Source organism: Corvus cornix, chromosome 1A, assembly GCF_000738735.6.
Source record: "Corvus cornix cornix isolate S_Up_H32 chromosome 1A, ASM73873v5, whole genome shotgun sequence".
Lineage (NCBI taxonomy): Eukaryota > Metazoa > Chordata > Aves > Passeriformes > Corvidae > Corvus > Corvus cornix.
Genome location: NC_047057.1, coordinates 68,379,154 through 68,402,032, shown reverse-complemented (window position 1 = coordinate 68,402,032; position 22,879 = coordinate 68,379,154). Strand labels below are relative to the sequence as shown.

The 22,879-nt window shown below is 40.6% G+C and overlaps 1 protein-coding gene across 2 annotated transcripts in view; it reads left to right on the top strand.

Moving 5' to 3' along the window:
- Positions 1 to 22,879, top strand: part of BCAT1 (branched chain amino acid transaminase 1) — a 60,117-nt gene that overhangs the window by 15,410 nt on the left and 21,828 nt on the right. Inside the window, exons 2-6 of one of the 2 annotated variants that reach the window (XM_019288773.3) lie at positions 581 to 652; positions 16,472 to 16,672; positions 17,863 to 17,919; positions 19,972 to 20,082; positions 20,975 to 21,094. In XM_019288773.3, coding sequence (XP_019144318.2) covers positions 581 to 652; positions 16,472 to 16,672; positions 17,863 to 17,919; positions 19,972 to 20,082; positions 20,975 to 21,094 — 561 coding nt within the window. The remainder of the gene's footprint in view (positions 1 to 580; positions 653 to 16,471; positions 16,673 to 17,862; positions 17,920 to 19,971; positions 20,083 to 20,974; positions 21,095 to 22,879) is intronic. The other variant, XM_019288774.3, reaches the window with a different exon arrangement.

Below are 22,879 nucleotides of genomic sequence, written 5' to 3'. Positions count from 1 at the left end.
AGCCTGAAGTTCAACATTGTAGATGATGCAAAATATTCTCATTATTTATTCATATAGGTGAGAATTCCTTATTACTGTCTTTGTTTAATGAAGGATTTAACGAAACCAGTTCTTTTTTTTTTTCTTCCATTCTCTTTGTCTACTCAGCCTTCTCTGAGAAAAGGCAAAAGCAAACCTGTTAGGTAGATACTTTAGTAGAGAAACTTGGCTCTGATGGAATTGTGTAAAAACCCAATTTATTTATTCAGCTCTGAATGAAAGACTTGTGATGTTGTCCATAACCTTGTACACTTCAGTCATAATCTAGTCTAGGATGTTATATGTGTATATATATATATATGTTATATATATAAAGCCCTGAAATGCAGTTGCACAAAATAATGCAAATGAAGTAAAACTGAGAACTGAGAAGACGGAAAGTTGTGCTAAGAACCTACCACAAAGTTCTTACTAATATATTTACTGATGACAACGTCTGATGATTCAATACAATCTGTCCCTGAAATGAATTAACTGAATGTGTGTCAGCTTTTCTGCAAAGTGCATTGAATTTGATTTTCTCTGGTTTTATTTTTTCTAGGGCTGCCAGAATGAGTGCACGGGTGGCGGATGTTCGGGAGAAACAGGAAAGCAAATGACTGAATCTTTCAAGGTATGTATCAGTGGTCTTCAGAAGCAAGTTTTTCCATTGGGTCCCAAAGTTGCAGAGCTAAGGATTGCAGAAGGACTCCAAAGTACTGCAGCTCTGGAACATTATCAGCACTCCACAACAAACAGGGCTATGACAGTAAGGAATGCTGAGCAGCTGCCAGGAACTGACATGAAATTGCATCCTTCTCTTTTTATTTTAATCTTATTCTTAGAAATGAGCTCAGTTAAGATACTGTTCTTTTCCTCTGCTTCCTTCCTGAATGCAGTGCTAGTAACTAAGAGCTGATTTTAAAAACTGTGTGGATACAGATGTCAGCTGCCAGTTTTCTGTTGAAAGTGCAGAGCCTGTCAGCAAGTGCTCCTTTGAATTCTACATCTGTCCTAATTTCCTTTTTTCCCTGCCTTTTATACTTCTTTTACCTTTATTCTTTATGACACACATCTGTAATTCTTTTCCTCTTATATTCCCTGATTTACAGTCTTTAAAAAAGCCTCATCTATATTTAGCAGAAATATAAAAGTAGTACTCAGAAAAACTCATGTTTTTTCAGCAGTTCCTTTCCTGTTATTTCTGACTATTGTCAGCAGTACATGAGATGAAAATATGATGATACACTTTGTAAGTGACATGTTCTTCCTGATGTTTTTGGTCAGTGCCACTGCTGCGCAGTCATCTGAATTATTCTAAAGTAATTACTTCCCCTTCAGTTGTTAGGCTTTAAATGGATATGAAAAATTAATGCTGCAATAAATATGTTGGACCCTTTGATAAGGTTTATTCTGATGTTGGTCTCATTGAAAACACGAAGAATTCTTGAGAGTCCATGACTACAGAATTTCACCATGTAGTAACATGCAGTTTAATTTCTATTTCCTCATTCTCAGCCCTTTCCAGTTCTTCTCTTCCTCATTTCTTCTTGTTGTGTCTCTCTGGCAATTCTGCCCAAGGAGGAAAACTCAGGATAACTTTTCAGCTAGAAGGTCTGATTTGAAAAATGTTAACAAAAACAGGCATGCAGCCAGTTTTGAAACCACAAGAAACCACACGTCTCGAGTGCAAGGGTTGTTTTGTGAATTCACCTTCAATAAATAGACAGATCTCACTAGATTAATTCAGCAGAGTGTGCTGGTGTATTTGCAAACAAGAATTGCTTTACAGAGAGGAGACTCTTGTGTAACCAAACTGAGCTGTGTCTTTCACTCATTGAGGCAGTCCATAAGGAAGGCAAAGTGACGACAAACTCTTGGTAGTGTTTGGGTCACAGGTGAACTTGGCATAAACTAAAGCAGACTTAAGGCAGATTTAATTATACCAGCAGTCAAGCAGGTGCCTTTCCAAAGCTCCCAGTACTGGGTGGCACAAAGTTGGATTTAGTCCAGATTTCTTTCTATTGATATTTGTGTGTCAGCCAGAATAGCAAATCATTGTAGTGGAGAGGCTGGGTGAGGGGAAAAATACATTAGCAGGTGGGACAGATGGTCATAAAGGGAATAATGCTAGGAGAAAGCAGCTGGCTCAGGCTGAAGTCTAATTTGTAAGACTTCATTCCTGCCTTATGGCATTGTTTCTGAAGATTAGCTGCAGTCATCAGAGGGGAATAGATTTCTAGAAAATACTGTACTGTGGGAGGTGTGTGTATGAAAGTTAAGGTGAGAGTATAGGTCCTGGTTGTAGTATCATACATTATAATAATTATTTTCAGCCTCTTTAACTTCATAGTAAAATTAAGAAGGAAAAACTTCATAAATGAATCAAAAAACAGCAACATAAAATGAAAATAAAATAGCATGGATTAATTCTAGGAAACTTCACAAACATTTTTTTGGAAGACAGTTACAGTTACAATTTCAGAAACTATAGCTAATAATATTTCAAAGGAATCAAGTTGACCCATGGGGCTGACTGTACTGAAGAAAACTGCAATTTTGTGCCAGTGACCTAAGCAATCCAAGATTGTGGGAATGTAGAAAACAGGGTATGGTTTTGGTTAAAGCTTACATAAAACATATTGTTTACAGTGGGTCATGCCCAACATTTGAATGCCAGATTAGCCCTCTGAAGACATTTCTGTTTAGAATGCAGTGCTGTGCTTTTTAGGTGGGGTGAGCTGCTTTGAATTTCACTGCAGTTTCTGTCTGACTTTGAAAGGCGGAGTCAGAAAGTCCCTGTACACTGGGAGGGAAGGAATGAATGTTACCTATGATTTTTGGCAGGCAGTGAGCCCCTCTGCTAACTGCTCGCTGTTCTCTAGTCTCATGAACTTCTTTAAAAGCAGCAGGTCGGAATTGGTACTTCCTTCATCCTGACTGCTACTGAACTACCTTAATTTGACTCAGTTCTGCAGTTAAAAATCTCATCCTGTCGGGTCTGTGATTTATTAGCATTTAATATATGGCATTTAGAGTTGACACATGAGCAGTGATCTTGGAACAGCTAAGAAACATTAAAGGAAATCGTGATTGTGCTACAGTTTCCTGTATTGTATAAAGTGTCAGAGCTCCAGAATTTATCTACTAAGCTCCTTCCACGTGAGTGAAGTCTTCCTCCCTCCCTCAACTGTTGTATGCATGCATTAATGTATCTGTTTATTTAAATAGCTGATGGTGATTTGTGCCCACACCTAAGTTGTAGTTTCTGTCTATTGCCAGCATTGGATCTCTGTGAGGGGGATATTGCACCAGTAAGGGAGAGTACAGTCATCCTTTGTGCCACTGAATGTTTTTTGGGAAGTTGAATCAAGAAATGCACGTCTGGTTTTATTCTTACACTTGCATCCAATAATACCACTAAATAGCACACAGTTATGTCTAAGGCACTAAATTTTTATGACTAAAAATCTGGTAGGTTCTTTAATGCATTCATTCTGCTTATTGTGCTGTCACAAGACAGAATGACTGTTGTTTGGAGAATGTAGCAGTCTGTTTCCATATGTAACTCTGATTTGGTTTCTTTTAATGTGTGAATTAGCTCTGACTTGGAATTCCTAACGCTTGATGTTAAGAAACTAAAGGCATCTGTGATGTCTTTTATTTCTCTCATATCCAGAAAGATGATTTAATGTAGTCTTTTGTCTTGGAATTTGTCTTTGTTTTCTCTTTGAAGACTGATACATGGAGCACTTTAAAAAGGTATTACCTACTCCTGTTATGTTTCTCTGAGTTTCAATGATCTGAAGCTCTGGAAAAATTGGCATCTTAGTGGTGCAAAGTTCAGTTCTTTTGTTTTACTTTTTAACAGCCTATTCAGTGTGCCAAAGTAGTGCAGACTTTCTAGGGAATTTCTAGGAAATACTGGCTAGTCTTGCTACACCAAAGCAGAATGGAGTAGCTGTAGCTTGCAGGCGCATCTGGATTGAGTTGCTAATGTGAAGACCTGTGGTGGCAGAATGAGAAATGTTTAACTGGGGCTTCTGTGTCTCAATGGCTGCTCGTGCTACTCTGAATATCTGTGTGTGCTCCCACACAGTTTTCTGCAGACAGACTCAACCTTCCAGGCTCCGAGCCAGTGGGATGTGAGCCCGTGGCAGACTGGAAGCTGCATGGGCAGGTTAGTGCAGTGCTGTGCTCCAGCTGGTGATCCCTGTTGGGATCTTGGACTTGCTAGACGAAGTACAGTGCTCTGCTAATATGCTTGCATGGCTTCCACTTTGAAGCTATCTCACGTCTAGCCAGGTAAAATGCTGGTTATATTGAATTTTCTGTAATGATGTATGGTTTATTATTTGTTTCTTGCATTGCTCTAATGTTTTAACGCCCAAGCTGTGAATTAGCTGACACTGTGCTAAGTATTGTACAAATCAGAACATAAAGATTATTTCCACTCTACATGCATAAAATCCCCCAAAAAATCCTAACCAAAGTCTGAAAATTTTTCCACAGAATCTAAAGCTGTAGTGTATTTTACACTAGAAGAAGCTGAAATTCTTTTTCCAGTGCAGGCATTTGTGGTTCAAATTGAGAGATTGCCAAAGAAAGTTTTCCATTGCTGTGAGCCAAAACCATTTTTATACTAAATGGGCCTATGATTTGTGGCAAATACAGTGGGATATAGGATTCCTTATTCTGGGAATTGGAAGAAGGAACAATCCATTTTGAAAAAATAGACGGTTTTAAGCTTTATTTTAGAAAACTATTTTATATGTGAAAGGTTTGCTGACAGTGATAACAAACAGTTCTCTGATCCTGTTTTTTTTAATGAAAGCTGAATATTGTTTTTTCACCAAACTTTCTTGTTTCCCATCCAATGCAAAGATCAAAGTGTATAAAATAAAGAATAGTCTAATTTTTGAATTAAGGTCTTAAAGTCTAAACTAATTGACTTTATCACATTAGCATATTAGTGTGACAGGGTTAAAGTTCCACTCCTTGAAGAGTTTAGGAAGTACCGAGCAGTTTTCCTTTGTTTAGGTAAAGTTACTGACATGCTCAGAGCATATGGATCAAGGGAACACTAAAGTAGTTTTGGAATGAGGAAATACACGCAGTATAGTTACCATATTACCTGCAAGGCCAGTGAATATAAAGCAATTTACGTGGGTTTTATGTAAAAAATATATATAGTTTTCAAATTATATACATGGTTTTAAAATATATATTATTTCCTCCCCAGCTTGTCCTCAATTTGTCATTTTCTACTGACATCAATAAATTATTTATCTGCCAAAGCATATGTACACTCAGTGAGGCTTTTTGTTGTATTGCAGCTGATGATTCTTCAGGGGTTTGACTGTTGGGTGGGGATATTAGAAGAATACCCTTCATTGCCATTTTAAATTCTTAAGTTATATTAGAATCCTTTTAAATGGATATTAGAATCCATTTTAAATTTTGCTTGATGAGACAGCACATTTCCTTTATATTAAGTTGTATGGGAAAAGATTTATTATAGAAGTTTAATGATATCTTGATGCCGTGATGAGCAGTAGCTCCCCAGAGTGCGTGTATAGAAAATCTGCTCTTATATAAACTGTCTTGAAGCAGTAAGAGACAACCAATTGGATATCTGTGTGTGGGTATGTGTGTGTAACAAGCTACAGTAAGGATCTCCAAATATTTCGTGAAGTAGAACCTTAGCCCATCCAGTCCATCCTCCCACTGAAAGTGCAGCTCTCATCAGCACTACAGCAGGACAGCTGTGGCTTTGTCTGCTGAATGCAGTGCTGGGCTGCTCTCTTAAAGAATTTTTGTTTTCCTGGTGTCCAGTCTGATCCTCTTAAGCTAAAACCATGTCAGTTACCATTTGGTAGGTCATCTCTGTATCACCTCCACGGAAGTACATAGCTGTAGCCACTGTTAGATCAGGAATACCAAGCTAGAGGCTGGTTCTGTTATTGCCATAACAGTATTTAGCATGTGTGGGCTGGGCATTGCTTGAGAAAAGGACATTCCGATTTTATCTTGATTTCAGCTGAATCTGTTTACTTTGTGTTATTGTCACTGGTAATAAAACTATTTGCTTTTTGTGATGTGTTGGATAAAAACAGATTGACGAGTAAATATTGCTAAATCACTGTACTTTCATCTCACCTGATTATCCCTCCTAGTAGGTATGTATATGCTGAAGAATTATTTCAGGTGATACAATCGAATCCATTCCCTCATCTTTACCTGCCAAGAGGAAAACCAGCTCCAGGACAAAGAGTGCTGAGTGGTTTCTGTGGTATTCTGCATCCACATGGGCATGGCATAAACTCTTTTGAGTATTACTATTAATAGGTGGACCAGACTGACACATATCTGCTGCTCTTGTTCCAGTTATTAGGAAAGAATTTGGGACCTGTGGCAGCTCCTTTCAGTTTCAGCTTGATGGCAAGTGGTTCTGTGTTTCTCTTCAAGTGGGTAATGTTCTTCAAATAGTTGCAGGCTTTTAGCAAATAGATTTTCTAAGCTGTAGTAGAGGAACTGATTGTCCCATTATCTGAAGCTGAAGGATTTGCAAATAAAGCTAATTGTCTTTAGCAAATAACAGGAGCTTTTAGCCAAGATAAAAGGAAACTGCTAAAAAAACAGCCAAGGGCAGTTTGGCTGAGTTGATTCATAGCACAAGAAAGTGATGCTTTATCACTTTTTGCACTAGGAGCTTAAGATGTAGTTGGTGTCTGTAAAAGCACAGAAATGGTACTGGAATTTTGGAGATTACTTTTAGCTTGTATCATTTTCTGGGTTCGTTTTTCCCAAGGTAAAGAGTTGCTTTTAAAATGCAAGGCTTAGCACCAGTCAGTGATTCTCAAAGTAAACTTACAAACTGACTCCAAAACTTAGTAAATCCATAGTGTCCATACCTACTTCCAAGATTTCTTAAATTTTGATGTCATTGTGATATCATATCCCCAGTTTTGATAGTGAATGTTTTCTTTGCTGAACACACTTGAATGGAAGCTACAATTTAGGAAGAGAATTAAGTTTGGTTGGTTTTTCTCCATAGGGTTCTCTTGGTTTTCCTGCTTGCTTTTGGAAGGATATAAGAACTTTCAATGAATTAACAGCCTAGAGAGTTGGAAGAGGTTTATGTTAATCCCATATTTAGTCCCTGTTTCTAAGAAAGTACTGAGTGGAACGAAATGGCAAACTCTGGCAGTTTCATTGGCAGATCAGACACTGAATTTCGTGGCAATTTGTAAGTTTACCTTCTGTCTACCACTGTGAAAAGGAGATGGAATCAGAGAAAAAGGCAGGTGTGGTTAACTGAATCTTTGAAATGGTTCCCATAACCTCTGTATAATATAGACACTGTACCATGAAAGCATTTTATATTTCCAAAAGGTTTTGAATGCCTGCATTCCATGAATCCTCTTCCCTGCATGTGTGCAAGCTTATTAAAATCAGGTAAGAAGATTTAATTGCAACTGCTCAGGACTTGGACATGTGAGATTATGATTCTATTCTTGGCTGTTCCACACAACATGTTTGTAACTGGCCAGGCTACTTAGGCAAAATACTTCCAACTTGTTTGTCTGACATTTAGGTTTGCAATTCATTTCTTCGTTCAGCATGGCTACTTCTTTCAGGGAAGATTAGTTGCAAAAATCATTTTTTGTTTCAGTTGCTTCATGTGAAATACAAATGATGTTTTCCAAATCAGGAGACGGTAGTATCTTGAATCTTTGTTCAAAGATGTGTTATTGGTGAAATGTCAGAGACTTCTTTATTCAAGACTTGTGTGACAGGCCAGTGTGAGCCCTCAGCTTGTATTAGACTCAAATCTTCTCCCAGGCAAACTCTTTCTAAAAATGAAACATTGTGTTTATGCTACAATGCAGAAATACAGTGGTTGTGAGGCAAGGAGCAGCACAGCATCAGGAATTGGATTAACCAAGCTGTCAGATCTTTGAGAAGAAGCAGTTTGTGTTAATACTGGATCATATGAATTAGGTAACTAGCCAATGTCTTCCATTAGTGAAAAATGGTCCTAGTTCTGTTTTGATGGAACGGTTTGTGTACGAATGCATGAGAGGACTTTCTGCTATTAGAGAATTGCAGTCTGTGTTTGCCTAAATGGAATTGCTTCTTTCTAATCTGAATCCCAGGTGTGTCTACACTGCAGACGTGAAGTGCAGTTGCACAGACAAAGAGGATTTTTAGAGTTGAATTGCCCAAAAGTAACAGTGGGCTTGCAGCAGTGTGTTTTTCACACCAGTGCAATGACTGCATTTAAGCCTGCTCACACTTCCTGATGACCCCACTTAGTTGATTGGAATAGCTGTTACCAAACAGAAATGATTCATAGGACCGAAATACAGTAAGTGTGTCTGGTTTTTATTCCAATGTTAAATAGTCTCATCAGCACCTTGGTGGTTTGAATTATATAGAGAGAATCATATTTGAAATGTTTTAGAGAACTTTTTGATAGAAGAGATACTAAGTGACTGTTCCTTGTAGATCTGAAAATACAAATACCTGGAGTAGAAGAGGTAGACCCCACTAAATTCAAGTAGATTATTTTCTTAAGATTTCCTTAATATCAGATGGAAAGTTTCCTTAGGATATGTAGGAGCCCCATCCCAGCTTCTTTCTTAGCCTTAAAAACACATCTTTCAAAACTTCTCAGTGGAGAACAGACTAATGAGTAATGGAGAAGAACCCCCCAAACCTAACGATTATAAATGCATGTAATTTTCCTGAAGCAGAAGAAATGGATGAGGCTGTAAAGATTCAGGTAGTTTTACCTGTCTTACAATCCAGATTCCTACAAAGCTGGAAGAAAGGGTCTTTATTAACTTAAATGGTTTCTGGAGCAAATCAGTGGGAAGTTATGCAGACAGCATTTCAGCAACATGGAAAAACTCATAAAATTTAGCTAGTGCTATTGAAATGAATGATATGTTTTTAGGGCAAAATAAATTTCTTCTATGCTTTCTCTATCATCTAGCCTGATTGTAGCTTTCCAAGATCTTTATTTCCCTTCTGTTGTGTTTTGAGGGCTTTAGAATATATTCTCAGCTGTGCTGCTGCCCTAGGTGCCCTTTTCACTCCTTTAGGCAAGAATTTTACGTCAATTCCAACCACTTCTCTGTTTTCTTGTCAGAGCAGGTTTACTTCCTGCCTGCTGCTCCAGATCAAACATTGCTGCACCAGAGTTGGAGCCTCTGCAGGATCAGGGGAAAGGTTAAAGAAGCCAGCAGTAGGTTATGCTGCCCTCATTTTCTTGCAGAGTGTAGCAGAATTTCATTCTTTGGTTAGACAAATATTTGAGAAGTATCTGTTATGAATAGTTTAGGTTAGATGTCTTGCATAGGATGGACTAGATATAGTCCTTCCAGCCATATTTTCTGCTGTTTCCATGACTGTCTCACAACTGATTCAGAGCCTTGACTGTCTTTTGCTTTGTCATTTGTTTTGTGGTTTATTACCCAATGTACAGCCAACCTGATGCAGTGATTCCAGGCCTCAGTCCAATTACATGTGCTAACATATTCTGAGATTAAGTTTCTGGGAAGCTTTATGTTGAAAGATTTCTGATATTTTTGATATGTTCCCTGGGATCGCAGAAGGATAATTTTTTTAAAAATTTTTAAATTTTTTTTTTTTTTTTTGGTAGTAGTAGTAGGAAAAATAGGCCTTTCTTCCTCCTCAAATCTTACTGCATCTTGGCACACTTTCCATTCTCAAGCCTTAGGCTCTGCTGTAAATTTAAAATAGTATTGATGGTAAAGGGATTATAGGATAGCTTACATGAACGTTAATTTTATACTTACAAGCTGGTAATAGATTTCTAAGAATTTATTTGACTTTCTTACTCTTGTTTTGAGTTGATAGAATTCTGTGTTCTTATTATTGCTACTGTAGACTTTATTATTGTGATAAGAGCTATACAGGGCTCTGTATAGAAAGTGATGGTCTCTGCCCCCAGAACTAGTAGTCTTTTCCGAAGAAGATGGTGATGGGAAAAGAAACAGGGCATGACTGGGAAATGAATGTGGGATCTCCCACTGCTGACGAGCAGAATGACTTTGTGGTGGGTGAGGGGCCTGGCACATGCCTGGTTCTGTGGTGCTTTCTGGGCTGTCTGTGGTGCTTTCTCACCCACCATTGTTTCTGAATTGACCCAGGCTGACAGTGGTTGTCCATCTTGTCTGCCATGGAGCTGTGGGAGAGCCACGTTGGGCTGTGTGGCGTTTGTGACTGCTGTTCATGTCCTGAGCAGTACTGGATCCTGTCTGCTCCGGGTCGGGGGGAGGTGGCTGCTGCTCAGGATGCCGCCTGGCTGACAGGGCAGGGGCTGCTGGTCTTGGCAGTCTGGGCTGGCCCATGGCTGGGGGACCTGCGGTGTTTTTCAAGCTGTGTGTCTGAGTTTTGTGCTCACTGTTATCTTTGTGCATCAGATGTGGTCTGTCCCAGGGTGCCTGGAAAGGCTGCTGCTTTTGGACACCAGAGAGCCATGGGAGAGCCTGGATGTTGCCTGACTGGAGGGTCTGGGGCTGACAAGCTCTGTATTGTCAGTGGGGTCTGCAAGAAAAGGCACAGCAGCAGTTCCCAGATGGGAAGCAATGAGTTGCTGCTTGTGAGGACAGTGACAAAGGACAACAAGTGATGGCCTGGCACAGCCCTAGTTCTTAGTCCTTCCTCCCCGAACCCCCGCGGGGAGTTGGAGCTCCCATGCAGAGCACTGGATTGCTGCTTTGGCAGCTAACCCCTCTTCCTCCCTGTGCTCCCTGCCTCCTGGGCAAAGGCATATTCTGGCATGGTAGCAGATCTGCATCTCATCAAACTGCCTGACTGCTTGGTCAGCTCCCATCATGGGGCTCTGCCAGAGAAGGAGGGGGAAGTGTTGATCCCCAGCTGTCCCAGCATCAGGCAGATCCAGGCAGTCCCTGCTCTTGTGTCTGCCCTGTTTTCAGCTTCCCTATGAAGCTGAGGACAAGTTATGGGACAGAAGGTGACCAGGCCTACCAGGGAATCCCTGGGCTGGCACTGTGCTTGTGCCTGATGTCTCATGAGAACACCAGTGCACAGAGCATGTGGATTGGTTCAGGATGGGATCAAGTTAGCTTTGTGTGGTGCTGAGTTTCGGATTTGTGGCCAAAGCAGCGTGGGTGACATGCCACTGCTTGAGCCACAGCTGAGCAATGAGTGCACAGTGCCGAGGCCTTTTCCACTCCTCACCCCAGCACCAGTGAGCAGGCTGGGGGACACAGGATGCTGGGAAGGGGATACAGCCAGGACAGGTGACCCTGCTGGGGATAGCCCACTCCTCATTACATCTCAGCAACACAACTGCAAGCTCCTGCTCCTCCTCCTGCACTGGTGAGGCATCAGGTGGCTGGTAGTGTGAGCCGTTGTGGCCTTTTGCATCACTTGTTCAGTTTTCTTTTGTTTTCCTAATTCATAGAATCATCAAGGTTGGAAGAGGCTTTAAGATCATCAAATCCAACTGTCAATCCAGCACTATCATTGTAACCCCTAAAGCATATCACCCAGATATTAAACTGTCTTAGCCCGCGAGGTTTGGTCCTATCACCTACTGAGCTGTAATATCCTAAGTGTGTTGAAAACCAAGATCCGTTCAGTGTCCCATCAGCATTCCCAATACCAGTGACATAAAGACCTGCACAAGCTTGGTTCCCCACCCCTGCCCTGTCAAGCTCTCCGCCACAACTCACAACAACCCCAGGCAATACCCCAGGCGTGGGGAAGAGTGGCTGGAAAGCTGAGTGCTGGAAAAGATGAGCGAGCCACAGCCATAAGGACTGAAAGGCAGGAAATCCTCATCCCTGGAGCCTGCTTCAATAGCATTCTGTATAGAGCCAAACTCATTCTCTCCGACTCTTCTCAGCTATGCTTTGTTACCTTTCCCCTTTATAGTAATTCCTTGTGCTTTTTGTAATCTGTGTCCTTCTCAGAATTTGCTCCATTGCTGTTCACAAGTGCAAGGGCAAAGCAAGTTACTTGATTTTGCCTGTGCTTGCCTGTTTGTTATTGCATGAGAAGGCCCTGATCTTTCCTAGAATATGCTTAAAAACTCAGTATAAGATAAAAAATTATTGCAGTTGCTTGTGATCTTGAATTAATCACCTTGACTGGAAGTCAGGGATGTTCATACCCTTTTACTTATTTCATTAGAAGATATTGCAGTGAGTCTCACTGGGTGCATGTTAACATTTTGAGGATCTCTGCTGAAACTTGCTGCTGTTGTTAGGTAACCTGTGAGCTATTTTATAGCTGAGGCTGCCAGTTGTGTTTTTACTCAAGTAAGTGATAGAAATGCATGGCCTAGCACAGTGTTTAGAAGGGTTTGGGTATGTCAAATGAATTACAGCTGTTACAGCTGCCCAACCTACTGCTTATGGTCTAGGATTTTCAGTGAAAATAACTGCAGCCAAGGATGATTTGGGAAGGCATTGACTTGGTAGAAAGAGTAGGACAAATATGATCTTGCCGTCTGCACCTACCTGAGACAGCTGTGTAGGGTAAGAAAGGTAGGAATGCAACGATGAGAGTAACAGCTCTGGCCAGGGGCTGCTATCAGCTGCAAATCAACTTAAAGCTATTGCCAAGGCCAGGTAGAACAAGCATTAAACTGACGGCTCGGCCAGGGGCACCAGGATGTCTTGTCACAGCTTCGGTTAGAATTGACATGGACCAGCATGTCACCTTTAATTTGACCCATCTCATAAGTGAGAAGATCTGTTTTGATCAAATGATGAATTTTAGTTTCAAGAGGTCACAGTCACATTATATCTTCTTTATTTGGGCTGGGTAAAGCTTTGCCCTGAAAGAAGCTGCATTGGAATTAACAGGCACTTTTCAGATGAGGGGGTTCTCAAAAAAACCATCTTTTTGAGCCAGTGGCCCTTTGCAGGTATAATGTTGCCATATAAGCCCTGAAAATCAGCAGTATCCAGCTGGCTTCCCCATCACTCCATTTTGCCTCCCACAGGCAGGGCAATCTGATGCTTCCTATTCCCTTACCAGAGTGTCCTGGGCTGGCATATTGGCACGCACATCTTGTATGTACGTTCCTTTCTGCTGTGACATGGAGATTTTGCAGGCTCGGGACAATGTCTTTATCATTTTACTTCAGGCAACAGGTGCTAAATAACTGCCTCACCATGTGCCACATCCACTTCTTTTTTTAATCTCTCTTATCCTTTTTGTTCGGCATTTACAGGTTTTCCTTCCAGTTTAATGGTTTTATTAGGCAACAGCGTCAGGAGGTGCTTGAGAGCATGTTGGATAAACAAAGCCAGCAAAACACAAGTCCAGCTGAAAATTCCCCTTTGTGTTGGCAGTACAAACTGTGGAGAGATCTGGATGGGTGCTAATGCCAATCCCTAATGCATCCTTAACATGCTGCTTTCAGGGCTTGGGGAATGTTGGCAAAGGAAAAAAGTAAATTGCTGTTTTTAAAGGTCATAGGAGATAGCGGGGTAGCACTGTGATAATCTTTTAATGAGTGATATTAACATAAGAGGCATTGATACTTAATCAGTACCCTGGCATTTGTCACCTGGCTGTGCTCTGCTTCCCTTTTGTGGGTTCTTCTGTGTGATTTCCCTCTTGGTGCTGCTTGAACAAGTGAAGCCCAAAGGGTTTGTGAGCCAGGTGAAGTGTTGTGTAGGGCATCCTACTTCTCAGGGACCCAGAAGAGGCTGAGGGTGCTAGTAATACTTTGTGCAGACCACCCTGTGGTGGGAGTACTCCAGAGATGATCCTCCAACACCTCCTCTCAATGTGTCATCCTTCACAGAAAAAGAAGACCAAATGCATTGCAGCACTTGATGCTGTCTTGACACAAAAAGCATTTAGATTCTGAAAGATTTGGGTGCTTTTGCATGCTGTTAATTTGCACTGCTTGGTAAAAACAGGGAGAAAAAGACATAGTGGATAGAGTCCTAAGAAAGGATATTAAGAAAGTAATGGCCAAAAGAGTGGCTCTCCAGAGATCTTAACAGGATTATAAGAATGAGAAAAATTGCCTCTTTTCCTGTTGGATGATTGTTGCCCTACTGGTCTGTGCAGTTTAGCCTCTCTCTGAGGTCTTACCAAGGGTGTTCCTACTGTTGTTTGAAGGAATTGTTACGGGTCAAGTGCTGTACCTGACATTGTTGACTCAGGCATTGGCACGGTGTCTGGAGGAAAGCTGGTTTCCCCAAATTCTGAAGGAGGTGAGAAAGAGCAAGTGGGATCCCTGGTCAGATTGTGCACTTCCAGGAAGCTCTGTGGTCTGGGAACTGTTTCTTTTCTGGATAAGGATCATAGTTTCTTACCTCTCTAGGCTTTCTGCCTTCAAGGGACTCAAACTGAAGTGCAGTGAGTGTATTCACTTGTGGCTGCAGCTTGCTGCTCCCTCTACATATGCTTGTGGGTTTATGAGAAGAGCCAAGTTAAAATTCATTCCCATCCTTAAATAAAAGCCATTTGTTAACCCCAGAAAACTTAACAAACTGTTTTGGAGTGATGCCTTTCAAGCAGTTGTGCTACCACCACTGAGGAAGCAGCAAACAGGCATAAAAGCAGAAATCAGCACACTGATGGGAGTTCTAGGGGTAGAGGCTTCATATGATAATTATCGTCCCCAGGCCAGTTTATTGTAAAGATAATTACCCTAATGAAAGTGACCCGAGATGCAGAAGGCTGGACTCGAGGGAAAGCAGATGATACCACTGGAACAGGGAGTTCTTTAGAAGCTGTGGTTCTGTGCAGAGATAAACACAAAGATATGGTTGTGTTCTACATACTCACTTAAGCCCCACTGACATCCCTGCTCCCATGTAATTGCTTGAGCTGTCTTGCACTGTGGATAATAGCAAATACTCCTCTGTGGCTTTTATTTTGATCCCTGTCTTCTGTGATACCTTTTTTTTCTAAAGCATGGTAAGAGTGGTAAGAGGTTGCCAGGTAAAATTAGTTTTAGGACATCATTAGGTAGTGCTTCTCCCGTTGGAGCATTCACTGTCAGAAGAATAAAAGGAAGAGTTAAGAAGAGTAATTGTTGTTTCATCAGATTATGTATTAATTCAACCAGACTAATGCACTGTAATATCTCGACAAGCCCTATAATTGGAGATAGTTGAAACAAGCTTTTAACTATTAATGTGCTCCAGCTCTAAGTTAATTTCACATCTAAGCCATTAAGCAAAAAAAACCACAACCAAACCTAAACCAAAACAACCAGTCAATAAGAAACAGGTTCATTAAAGGCATCTTAAAAATTAGGTTGTTTAAAGAAGCAGGGGTACACATATTCTTTTTTCAAAAGCTTGGGACCGATTTTGCCTCATTTTGCAAAATGTGTGCAGGGGCTTAGAAGTCCAAGACACTGATATTTCTTGCGGAAGCACCTTTTTACAGCATTTGCGAATCATTTATCACTATTCTGGATTACCTGTGTTCCAGTCTATTCCATATGCGCCCAGCACAGAGGACCAGGATTTCACTTGGGGGTCTGTAATAAGGGACAGTGCTTTCTGACTTACATTAGGAAGGAAAATGGAGCTTTGAATGTGATTCTTTGAATTCTCCCTTGCTTTTGAGCAGCACGGTTTAAATGCTCAGATGGTATAGGAAGAGAAGGGAGAGGGTGAATCAAGGCTCTGCCTGCTTTGTAGCCCTTTCTAGTTGTTCAGCCCCTACCTGTGAATAAAAGGGGAGTGACGTGCCAGAGATCCTGCATTCCTTATTTCCCTGCTGTTCTTTCGGATGATTCACACCACAGGAGCTACCATAAAGAAAAATTAACTATCCCAGCCAAAAACAGTACAAACCCCTGTAGTGCATGTCTGCAGCTAGTCATGGCTTACAAGAGAGTCTCTGCAGTCCCTCATGCAGGGAAACATTTAGCCTTCTTTGCTAATGGGTTCTTTCTAGGAAGATAAGCGTGTGAATGAGCAAGTTATTGTGACATAAGTAACTTGCTGCCTGCAGGCTCTGATCTCTCACATTGGTTTTATGTATTAAAGGAAAATCAGTGTAACATCTACTTAGTTGTGATGGGGATTAATTTCTGATGATCAGCTTATATTCTGTGGTACAGCAATTGGGTGTTTCTGGAACTTGTACAGGGGTGTTAACCTTACTGTCCAAGTGATTTCATGTGCTAATTTTCTGGTTTTATACCTTGTACTGCTACTTTAACTCAATTCTTAAACAGAATTTCAAAATATGCTACTTCTTGTATAAGAGCACTGTGTATATGTTTGTGTGCACTTTATGAATATTTCTCCAGCTACGTAGAGGTTAGTTGCCTTTAACCATCATGTCATTAAATATCCCTACAGAGAAAATGTTAAGGCTTGTCTATGTTCACTGATGCAGAATAATTTTAAATCAGTCTGACTTCATTATTTTGATACACTTCATTTTTGTCTCTGTGTTCCTTCAGGCTTCCGACTTGATTATCACCCCAGCTACGACGTTCAAGGAAAAACCAGACCCCACTGGTTTGGTATTTGGAACTGTGTTCACTGATAATATGCTGATGATAGAATGGTCCTTGGCTTCAGGATGGGAGAAACCCTATATTAAGCCGCTAGAGAACCTCTCATTACATCCAGCCTCCTCAGCCCTGCATTATGCTATAGAAGTGAGTATTAAATTGATTTGAAAACCACTATTTTATTAACTCTGGAAGACACAACTTTGTAATACAAGGACTATTACTGCCTTAAGTTCATTAGTATTGAGTTACATTTTGTTTTGTTAACTGGTGTTCTTCCAGAATAATTGCATTATTTATAACAGGGTTATGTGTAACACAGAAGCAGCTGTGGCCTGGGGATTAGAGCACACTTAAAAGTCCTGTCCTAGGGAAGGTGAGCTCTTTCTTGTGTGGTGATAAATTTATTTGAAAAACCATTCTCGTTCACTGACAGTAGGTTGGTCCAGTTACTGTCTCTGATGTGGCAGTGCAGGACTGTGTGAGCCTGTGAGAGTCTCAGAGTAGCTTTAATTGGGGGACTGAACATGCACTTCGTGAAAGTGTCTTGAAGCTGATTTAAAGGTTGATAGCTTGGATTGCAGGACAAACTAGATAGGTGCTTGTTTGGGACTCTGAACAAATCCCTCAACCTTGGAACTAGATCTGATGCACTCAGTGTATACAAGTGTCTTTAAGGAGAGAACATACACCAAGGAACTTTGGGAAGTGGAATGTCAAGTCGGAAACCAGCGTGGTTAAAGTTTCTGTGCTTAGCTGATTACTGCCTAAAGCTGCCTTTTGTGCCTTCAGAGCAGCTCTGGCTGTACTCACACCTGTGTGGGAGCCCCAGCAGGGTACAGACCCTGAAATGGAAGCCCACTTCTCCTCCCACTTCTGGGTAGGTGGGAGTGTCTCCACTGAAGTGTGTGGAGTTGCTTGTACTGCTTTTACTATTTCTTATATTTTTCCTTTTTTCCTTTTTTCCTTTTTAAAAATTTTTTGTATTTTAACCACTGGTATAAGGGAAGCTTTCTCTGCTTGTTGTTCCTGAGCTTCTAAGCCTTCACCATTTTTATTTTGACTGATTTTTCCCCATCTAGTCACCAAGCCTCCAGAGGTCCTGTGTAAATTACAACAAGACCCCTGTGACCGAGGCTGCAGCTCTTGGTCTGCACTTCTTACTTCTTGTAAGAAACCACGCTGGAGTCCCAAATCTGTATTTCACTCTTAGTAGCATATTGTTTTAATGCTTGGCCTCTGGCCTGGTCTGAAATCATTGCTAATATGAATATGCTCTTATTTTTTTTTCCATTTTTTTTTATTCTTTTACCCGTATTGCATCACGTTTCCTCTAGCCAAGAGGACAGACAGAGGAGAATCTGGTGTCATTGCTGTGGCTCAATGAATACACAGTGGGTATAATAAAAGTGATGAATTTGGCATTCCCTCCCCTTTCTCCTTGCCCTTCATGATGCAGTGTGGTAATCTGGATCTGCTGAACTCCAGATCCAGCTCTCGTGATGTACAGATGTCAGACAATACTGTTTTCACACCACTGTAGCAACCAACCATCGAGCAACCACAGCAGTTGCTTTCATTAAAGCTGAACATTTCTGGAACACATCACTGTCTCCATTTTTAATGAGTCAAAGGTTTTACTGAGCTCTGGAAGATTAAAAGCATTTATTTTTAGAGAAAAAGATTTAACATCATGAGAAGGCTTTGTGTTTCAGTAATGATGTGATTTTTACTTCTGTCAAACCATTGATCAAATCTTAATAGTGACATTCCTCCCTTTTCCCTCTCATTGAAAGTTCTGTGAATGTGTTTGGGAGAAGGGCGAGGGGGGGGGAAATGTGTTCTGTGATAAGAAAGTAACATTCCAACAATGTGCCATCAGTTAGTAACTGGCCCAGTAAAAATCGTATCAGCCAGATGACCAGCTATGCTATCCTTTATTAAAGATTTTTTTTTCTTGTGGCTACAATGTCTACCCTAGGAACAACTTCTTTTTCAAAACTGTGCCAGGGTTTCAGAAAAGTTGGCATTGCCGTAGGACTAAGATAAGTTTTGAAGGCAAAAAGTTGTGGGTTCTAATTCTGGTTCTGCTACATAATTGGCATACAGCCTGAGGAAAATTGCTGGGATTCTGCAACCCAATTACAACCCAATTAAAATTTGTCATGTGGAAGGACCTAGCTCTGCCATGAAACTGCATGCAAGCTTTCTAAAGATTGCATTTCACTGATCCTTATGGAAAAATATAATAGAATTTGATAATAGTGAAACCTGAAATATTCTGTTAAAATGACTTATGCACAAATACAGGATTATTTTTTTCCAAATAAAATAATGCCTGTCTAGACTTCCAGCCACATAGGATGCAGTTCCAGCCACTTTTTGTGGAACAGTCAGAGGAGGAGAAGCCTGAGAGGCTGACAGCAGTGATGCAGTTAAATTCATAGCACTTACACTGGAATATATTGTATCAAGAAATGCTTTGGAAGATAAATTCTAAGAATCTGAACTGTTGTCTATAAGCATAACTGAGCCTTTTATACTTAATCTAAATAATACCTGTGTATACATATGTATTAGTGTGAGTTTATATAATACATGTGTTTTCTGTCTATAAGTATAACCAGAAATTACCAATCTGTAACTGAAAATAACTGGATATTTTGTGGGCATGTTTTTTGATGTGGTTTGGAGATGCTGTAAGGCATTTTTCTGGGAGGGCATTGATAGGATAAGGATTTCTGATTGTCAACACCAGTTGTCTGGATCCTGCAGTCCGATGGGGGATAACTATGTTTAAATTTCCTGTGAAGTGTATAGAGAAAATATTTTCATGCACTTTGTCTCTAATGTAAGGCTTCATCACTGTCATTCAGGCTAAACACCATTCCACAGCATAGGGGTAAAAGGGGGAAATAAGTGACCAGTTCCTGCTACAGTTACAGCAAGAACTTTACAAGAGTTCTCTCAATTACCTTATTCTATGCTTCCTAACAAAGATGTGTTTTGGACAGAGCCCTAAAAATAATTAACATGTATTTAATAAAATTCTGTAGATCCCTTATGTAAGTGAAAATGCTGTTTTGACTCAGATATTAGTCAGGATGTGAGGGAATAGTTAAGTCAAACACATGCTACAAATTTTAATTGCTGTGACCAAATTATGAAAAAAGAAAAAAAAAAAAAAAGGTTATCATGAAGTTCCTTGACAGAGAAAGAACTATGAACTTTGTATTACAAAGATGACCTGCCTATACTTCAGATAAATGTATCTCACAGGAATGTATTGCCAGAATTCACTAGTTAGCATTTTTGTGTTTGCGTACTGTGAGCAGGAAGGTGAAGATTTTATTTCCAAAGGGTGTGTTCTGCTTTTGCACAGATCATCATGGGGTAACATCTCAATTACTACTTGATTTCTTTTCCCTCCTTCTCTGGCCTGGTAGTTGTTCGAAGGGATGAAGGCTTACCGAGGAGTGGATGGCAAGATCCGCCTGTTCCGGCCAGCCCTCAATATGGACAGGATGGCGCGATCAGCACGGAGAACAACTCTGCCAGTACGTACCCAAGGCATCTCTTGCTCCTTAAGTCAGAGCATGTTTTCATTTTCAGAGTGCAAATCTCTAAAGCTTTTCAGTAGTAGTATTTACCAAACGCTCTTAAGTCTTTGGTAGCTCAGTAAAACTCTTGTTAACTGATATTATTAATTGAAGGAAACTGTTTGAATTGCTTATTTTAAAAAAGTCAGAACACTGAGTGCTTTGCTTTCATTGTTGTCTCCCTGCTGCCTTGGATGTACAGAGTGTTTGAGGGATGGGTTCTGTTCTGCAGGTATTTGCATGCAGACAGCTATCTGATTTGCTCTGGTGCTAATGTTCTCCCTTTTCTTCTTTCCACTTCAGTTAAGTTGTTTGGCCTCTTGAGTGCCTTTGGTTTTGGTAATGCCAGTAGCCTAACACTGCTTTTAGCAATTGTACCTTGACCAGTGAACTTCCTCCCAGGCTTTTTAGCTTAATTGCTGTAAGAACTTGGGAACTTTGGGAGACTTGCTGGCCCCTTGGAGTTGTGAACCAAAGCACTCTTCTGTAGAAGAGATGGTGCAGTAACTTGCAGCATGCCTGGCTGAGTTGGCTGCACAGAGAGTTCTCCACATGCTTTGGAGGCAAGAAGAGTCAATGGTTCCTTTTTACCATCTCAGGAGGATACTTTGGAGCAAAGGAGGTCATTCAGGATACTGCACAAAAAGGCACAGTAGCTAAGACCATGGGATATTAAATTCTGTGAGGAGTGAACTCAAGGAAGGTGATGTGTGTAGTCCTGTGCACCTCTACAGTGTCACTGTTGCATATCCTGAGGAAGTGGTCCCTGTAGCATATGGATCTGTAAAGACCACAAAGTGTTCTGGCTTTATTTCTCCATTTGCTTTCATCCATTTCTTTTCCTTCCCAGTCTTTTGACCAGAACGAGCTGTTAGAGTGCATCCGTAAGCTTGTGGAAGTGGAACAGGAATGGGTCCCATACTCAACCTCTGCCAGCCTGTACATCCGCCCTACCCTAATTGGAACTGAGGTGGGCAACATTATTTTTTTCCTTTCTTTAACTCTTGTTTATTTAGGTACGAGGCAAAATCCTCCATCCATAAAGGGAAATACTCAGCAGTCCGTAGGTGACAGGATTAAGTTCGGGGCAGATAGGTTTTTTTGTTTTATTTTGGAGTCCCTCGGCTATAGCGCCACGGCACAAATTTAACCTTGCCCACACCGCCACTTAGTGGCCACACTGGTTCAGAGCACGGAAAGTAAACCGGGTAACTACTCGCAGTGGGAATGTGACAACAACACATGTCAGTTTTGGGCTTGTGCTGAAAGGATAGTTAAATGTGACATGGTTATATTAAAATCCTAATAATTCGGAGGGAACGTGATGGAACAGAAATTGCTGTGTACATTTTGTGATTTCAAGTCATATCTGAACTTAGTGAGGAGTTTTTGGAAGATTTTACCCTGTAAATTAAGATGTCTCAGAAGAGACGCTTTCAACAGAACTAGGGACTAGTTCCTGTGTCAATTTATTCTTGAAGCTGACCTTCTAAGAGGCTCCTTAGCAAATAGGTATTAATGTCTCCTCTCTGAGTTTCATGTGTGAGTCAATTCTATAGTATTGATAAAGGGAGGTAGAAAGAGAGAGTTTATTTTATTAAATCCTTCAGGATTCTGTTTTTCAGCAGTAGCAAGAGAGAAACTTATAATGGTAGAGCATAGGGCAAGAAGCTAAAGAATGTGGGTTCCAAACTAGGTAAGCTAAACTTCTGCAGAATCCATATCTGTAAGTATTTACCATACATGAACAATTTACATTTCACATAAGTTCTAGGACTCCATTAATTTAATACTTTTAAACTAGTTGCAGATTTTCAGATTAAAAAATCTCCACTGAGTAACTATAAAGTACTGGTATTAAAAATTGGGGGGTTTACCCCTGGTTTTGTTCTTGGAAATTCCTCTGCTTTAAGCTTTGTTTCAGGATAGCCAACACTGTAGCCTTTCCACTGTGTCACATGTTGTTTCCAGATTGCTGTCCTACTAAGCTTTTATGAATCACCACAATTAGAAACCCAGGCAGCACAATCTTTTGAATGATCATGTCAGCAAAAATATGAAGATCTCAGTTAATCCTGTTAGAAGTCTTTCTGAAGCAGTAAGGTAGACAGAAATCAAAAGAACCCTTTCAGCACCTGGGGGACTTTGGCCAACACCAGACTTTCAAGTATTGATGGTGATGACTTGGAGTGTGAGAAGCCATCTCTCAGAGAGGAGGGGGAGGAGAAACTGTTACATTCTTGGTTATTTCCTGTGCAGTTGAACTATAGTGAACTATTTTTAGCAGGCAGATAATTTTAGCTATCACACAGGCATTCAGAGAGCCAGCACTCAACTCTAGCAATGTCAGTTCTAAGTGGCACTGGCCAGTTCTTCTCACTAATGCAGCTGACAGTGGTTTCTCCACTGTTGTTATTGCTAGGAGTGGTCTTGACACTCCTTCCCCCAGAAGGCTTTGTGGGCTTCTGGTATGATTATATAGCACTTTGTTAAGCTAATCTTTGAATTCTCAAAAGCTTGAAACTATTTGAGAACCCTAGAATAATACATAGATAAATTGAATGGCTGTAAGTGGATGGTGACAGTATATAAAATCAGGGTTGTTATGTTGTTTCGATAGGGGGGACATTATAGAAATATTTTTTTCTTCATTGCAGCACTTTACACTGTCCTGGTAAAAGCACTCTCATGCTGCAGTTCTGCTGAAAGCAGTGTTTCAAAAGCTGATGGTGCAGCACCTGATGTTTGAAGGATA